This window comes from Narcine bancroftii, chromosome 6 (genome assembly GCF_036971445.1).
Source record: "Narcine bancroftii isolate sNarBan1 chromosome 6, sNarBan1.hap1, whole genome shotgun sequence".
NCBI classification, from domain to species: domain Eukaryota; kingdom Metazoa; phylum Chordata; class Chondrichthyes; order Torpediniformes; family Narcinidae; genus Narcine; species Narcine bancroftii.
The window spans coordinates 193,824,109-193,830,108 of NC_091474.1; the positions used below are offsets into that span (position 1 = coordinate 193,824,109).

Sequence of the window (6,000 nt, forward strand, 5' to 3'; positions counted from 1 at the left end):
CACGAAAAGTAAGGCCGTGTCCTTGGTTCATTGATTATTCACGAATCTGATGGCAGTGGGGAAGAAGCTGTCCTTGTGCTGTTGAGTACTCGTCTTTAGGCTCCTGTACCTTTTTCTCAATGGTAGTAGAGTGAAGGGCATGGCCTGGGTGGTGGGGGTCTTTGAGGATAGAGGCTGCTTATTTAAGACACCACCTCATGTAGATGTCCTCGATGGAATGAAGTCTGGTGCCTGTGATGTTGCAGGCTGAGTTGACAACCCTTTGGAGTTTATTCTTGTCCTGAGAGATGGTGCCTCCAAACCAGATAATGATGCACCAGCTGGAATGCTCTCCACAGTACGCCTGTAAATGTTTATGAGAGTCTTCGGTGACATACCAAATCTCCTTAGACACCTCACATAGTATAGCCGCTGGCCAGCCTTCTTTATGATTGTATCAACGTGGAGGCTCCAGGACAGATCCTCCGAGACGTTGACATCCAGGAATTTGAAGTTCTTGACCCTCTCCACGACTGAACCCTCGATGAGGTCTGGGTTGTGTTCCCCTGACTTCTTCCTGACTTTGGGCACAAGGTTGTTGTTGTCATTACCATTCAACGAGCTGATCTCCCTCCCTCCTGTACACTTCTTCATTGCTGTTTGTGATTCTGTCAATAACTGGTGTCATCAGAAAACTTGTAGATGGCATTGGAATTGTGCCTGGCCACACAGTTATGGGAGTATAATGAGTAGTGCCGTGGGCTAAGCATACATCTTTGCGGTGCACCTATGTTGATAATCAATGAGGAGGAGATGTTGTTTCCAATTCGTACTGACTGTAGCCTTCCAATGAGAAAGTCAAGGATCCAGTTGCAGAGGGAGGTACAGAGGGCAAGAGTTTGTACCTTCTTGACCAACACTGAGGGAATAATGGTATTGAAGGCAAGCTGGAGTTGATGAAGTGCAGCCGTATGTATGAATTGCTGTTTTCGAGGTGATCCAGAGCTGAGTGGAGAGCCAGCGATATCGCATCTGCTATGGAGCAATTGTGCTGACAGGTGAATTGCAGTGGGACCAGATCTTTGCTTAGGTACATGTTAATTCTGGCCAGCCTCTCAAAGCATTTCACCACCGTAGAAGTTAGTGCTACTGGGCAGTAGTCATTGAGGCAGCTCACATTACTTTTCTTGGAAGCAGATAGGAACCTCTGACTGCCATAATGAGAGCTTGAAAATGTCCACGAATGCTCAAGCTAGTTGCTTGGCGCAGATTTTCAGTATCCTGCCAAGTACACCGTCAGGGCTTGACGCTTTGTGAGGATTCACCCTCTTGAATGATGTTCTGACGTCACCTTCAGAGACCGATATCACAGGGTCCTCAGCCTTTTCAAGGATTCTAGTTAGCACTGTTCAATTATTCTTCTCAAAGCAGGCATAGAAGGTGTTCAGCTCATCGGGAACGTCTTTGACTCCAAAATGTCTAAAGGTTTTTAATTTCCCTAGGATCCTAAAAGAAATAGCGACTGGGATAGTGAATGCACTGGTAATTTACCAAAGGTCCTTAAATTTTGGAGATGTTCCAAACAGTTGGAAACTGTCAATGTCACAACCCTATTGATAAAGAGAGGCAAGGAAGTGGGCAACTGTAGGATAATTGGTCTAACATCTATTTTTGGAAACATTTTGGAATTAATTATGCAAGAAATAATAGCAGTACTGTACCTTTGGAAAATTGAAATGTAATCAAAGTTATTGTGGCTTTATGAAGGAGAAGTTGTCTGGAGCATTTATGAGAGATGTTTTGAGGAATTCTTGACCAGCAACAAGATGCCTCTCTTAGTTTTGGCATAGGTAGAGGAAAGGTTAACAATTGGTTTACAGGCATGAAGCAATAAAAATGGGTTCCCTGAACTCGGCCTCATTTTCACCATGGACACCTAATCTCTGCACCTCTGTCTCCCATACTGAAGGTCTCAAAGCTCTTTGTTTCTTACCCAACCAGTCCCCCTCCACAACCACCCTCTTCTGCCTGGCAGAACTTTTTCTCACCCTTATAATAACTTCTCCTTTGACTCATTCAACTTTTTCCAAGACAAAGGTGTAGACATGAGTACCTGAATGGGTCCCATCTATGCCTGGCTTTTGGTTGGCAATGTGGAGCAATCCATGCTACAAGCCTATATAGCAAGGCTCCTCAACTCTTTCGCTACTACATTAATGACTACTTTGGTGCTGTCTCATGCTCCATGATAAGCTCATCAACTTTATGTATTCTGCTGCTAGGTTTCACCCTGACCTCCTATTCACTTGGTCCATCTCTGTCAACTGTCTCCCCTTTCTCAATCTCTCTGTCTCATCTCTGAGGACAAACTCTCTGTGGATATTTTCTACAAACCCACCAACGTCCACAGTTACCTGAGCTACAGGTAGTCCCCAACTTGTATCCTATGACACTTATGGCCTTCCGTACATACAATCAAAATTTTCTTTTTAAAAAAAAATAAAGACAAAATATACATTATATAAAATGTATGCTTTTGGGGTGAAAGTAGGGGCCTATCTATGGTAAATAACACAAAGCAGGAGTGCCAATCTCTTAAGAAAGCTGGCTGGTGGCCATCCTCTTGTGAGAGCTGGCTTTTGTGGCTCCCATGTTGTTTTTGACAAACGATAAAATGGATACAGTGAATTTCTGACGTACATTCATTTTGAGAATCGACTGGTCAGTCAGAAGGAACCACAGTCGTAAGTTTAGGACTACCTGTATACCTCTTCACACCCTGTCCTCTGTAAGGATTTTAATCTTTTCTCCTAATTCCTCTGTCTCCATTGCATCTGCTCCCAGGATGAGCTCTTCCATTCCAGAATATCTGTGATGTCCTCCCTCACCACCATTCGAGACTTCAAACTGTCCTTTCAAGTGAAGCAACACTTCTCTTGTGAATCTGCAGGGGTCATCATTTGGCATCTTGCCTTGCATCAAAGCTTGGAAATTTTTTAATATTTTTTAAATGTAAGCTGGCTGATGTAGGTTTGGAGAGGTGAAGTCAACAGAATACAAGCATAATCAGGCTCCACTATTAGACTTGGTAAAATCCAGTGACAGGTGTAAATCACGAAAATCTGTAGACACTTGGTTGAAGTAAAAATGCAAAATACTGGAGAAACTCAACTGGTCAAACAGTGACCTTTATGTAGCAACGGTAAAAATACACAACTGAAGTTTTGGGCTTGAGCCCTTCATCAGGGTATCCAAACAAAAGGGTGGGGGGGGGGAGGCAGAAGGTGATAGGTAGAGAAGGGAGGAGGAATGGCTGGGTGAGGGAGGAGAACTGGAAAAACTGGAAAGGGGGATGAGAAAAAGGGCGAGCAGATTAGCAGAAACCAGAAAAGTCTATGTAAATGCCATCTGGCTGGAAAGTGCCCAGATGGAAAATAAGGTGGTGTTCCTCCAATCTGCAGGTGGACTTGATAGGATAGTACCTAAGGTCATGGACAGCCATGTGAGTATGGGAGTGTGACTCAGAATTGAACTGGTTGGCTATTGGGAGGTTACTGTAGCGGAGGTGCTCAGCGAAGCAATCTCCCAATTTACGACCAGTCTCTCCAAAGTAAAAGTAGCACCAGATGCAGTAAATCAGTCCTGTGGATATGCAAGTGAAGTGTTACTTCACTTGAAAGGCCTGTTTGGGGCCCCAGACCATGGTGAAGGAGAAGGTGGCTCAAGTATTGAACTTCCTGCGGCCACAGGGGAAGATGTTGGGGGGGGGGGGGGGTTGTTGTATGAGGGAATCATGGAGAGAGCAGAGAGGGGAGGAAAGGGGAAAATGTGTCTGGTGGTGGGATCCTTTAATAAGTGTTGGAAATTCTGGAGGATGGGGGGTTTCTATGTTTGTTGCATCTGGGGCAGAGGGGGTCATGGCAGAAGAGCAGCAAAAGGAAGGGATGTGGGTGAGGGCTGAGATGATGGTGGTGGAGAGGAGAGGAAGATCTGGACTGGAAGACCACCTTGGGACAGGTGTACCTGCGCCTGAGTTCTCTCAAGTCTCTGAACACTAAAGCCTATAATGTTATACAATGCAATTCTTAAATGAAAATGAGTTTGTTTATTAAAATTTATGATCACAAAAATCATATCAGAGGACACCTTGAAGGTTTGGTCAGGAAAGCAGCTTTAACCAAACAAAAGTGCAAACGAAGTGGGTGTGGTTTTTTTTCTCCTTAGGATCAATACAAACTCCTTGTGAAGTATCAAGGTCTAGTAGTGAAACAACTCATAGATCAACACAGAAAAGACAAAGGAGGAGACGAGGATTTCGGTGAATGCAGCAACGTTGAGAAAGATACCGAATATGACGTAGAGGCGGTTCGAAAGGAGCTGCAGGAATTAACTCCATTTGTGAAAGATCTTGTACTGAAAGCCAGAAAGACTTTGGTGACAGAAGAGTGAAATTATTTTGGAAGTAGGATCTTCTAGAATGGCTAAATTTGCCAATTAATTTGTGCATTAAAGAGTTGTAATTACGATATTTTAAAATGCCATTTATATATTAAACAACAGATAAACTGCCACTCAGCTGCACATCCATCTTGATTAACTTCAACAATTGGTTTAATAAAATGATTGTGTCATATCTATTTTGAATTGTAAGAAACAAATAGAGTAAAATCCGTGTTATCCAGAAATTCGGAAAATAATAAATTTAAAAAAAATTAGAAGTTTAAAATTGGCGCGCCTCACCGTTCTCAATTCACGCAACATGCAGTCTCAGGTAACCGAGAAATTCACTTATCTGCATCAACCAATCCCCTTAGGTCCCATATACCAGGGATTTTACTGTAATACTTGGAAATATCATTGTCTAGCACAGTGTTTCTCAATTATTTTTTGCATCTTGGAAAACCAGTAACAAACCCATGGATTGCCCAGGGTTTGCTTTATCACAGATTGAGAAACACTGATCTAGTATATTTAAGATCCAGAGAAAGGAGTAAAATTTTTACTACATCTGCTCAGGTGGACTCTCACTAATCTGTTCATATTACCACAGTTATTTGGATATTCTTCACTTTTTTATTGCAGAAATAAATTATTCCAAATTGCAAAATTGCTTTGTATCTTAGTCAAGCATTTCTTAAAAATAATCATAACGTAGACTGGTAATGCTGTAAGCATTGCTATACTTCTGTTAATGCACCTGCACAGAAATGAGCTAATTTTCTCACAAAATATAAGATCTGATTTTCTGCACTTCTTTAAACAACCCCATTCTACTAAAAGCCTCTCAGATGCTGTTCTTTCTGTTTGAATGAAGTAAATAAATAAAGTTGAAATAAATTGTTGGCAGCCAATGTAGATAGAAAAAAAAATGTACAAAAGCAACATTTTGTGAATGCTGAAAATCTGAAATAAAAATTGAAAATGCACTTTACAGTTTTCTAGCTAGAATAAATATTAAAATGCATAAGAACTTTTCCAATTACCATATATCAATTACAATACAGAAACAGGCCATCTCGGCCCCTCTCGTTCTGATGATAGATCACTAAAAAATATTTGCCACAACAAAGTATTGAAGAACAAAAAAAAGCTGCAGTTTAAAAATCTGGGAAAAAAACACTGATCTTCACCATTAATGTTCTTTCCACAAATGATGTAGACTTCTTGTTACCAGCATTTGATGTTTTGGAATCCAAATAGTTTGCTTATAAAACATAAATTTGATTAATGTTTCCCTATATTTTTGAGGGCTATGTTGTGGAATCAATGTCATACATCTTTCCTGAAAATCCAACCAAAAGGTTTCTTCTGAGATTACTGTTCTGTTAAAGGGAAATTATAGAAGCAAAATAATAATAGGTGAATTCAAAAGACAAATATTTATATTTGTTTGAATTCTAGAGTTATGAAGAAACTCACACATTTCTCTCATCTTTGACTGTCCTTGTTGCTTTGTCCACCAGGTTGCCTGCACTTGGGGAGTTGAAGGGAGCAGGAGAGTTTGTTGGATTAAGAAAGACC

The 6,000-nt window shown here is 41.1% G+C and overlaps 1 protein-coding gene across 4 annotated transcripts in view; it reads left to right on the top strand.

The window, feature by feature from the left end:
• ufl1 (UFM1-specific ligase 1) overlaps positions 1–5,405 on the top strand; it is a 77,747-nt gene extending 72,342 nt beyond the window's left edge. For 2 of the 4 annotated variants that reach the window (XM_069887102.1, XM_069887100.1), the window contains one exon: positions 4,204–5,405. In XM_069887102.1, coding sequence (XP_069743203.1) covers positions 4,204–4,428 — 225 coding nt within the window. In that variant the 3' untranslated portion in view covers positions 4,429–5,405. The remainder of the gene's footprint in view (positions 1–4,203) is intronic. The other 2 variants (XM_069887103.1, XM_069887101.1) reach the window with 2 other exon arrangements.
• The last annotated feature ends 595 nt before the right edge of the window (positions 5,406–6,000 follow it).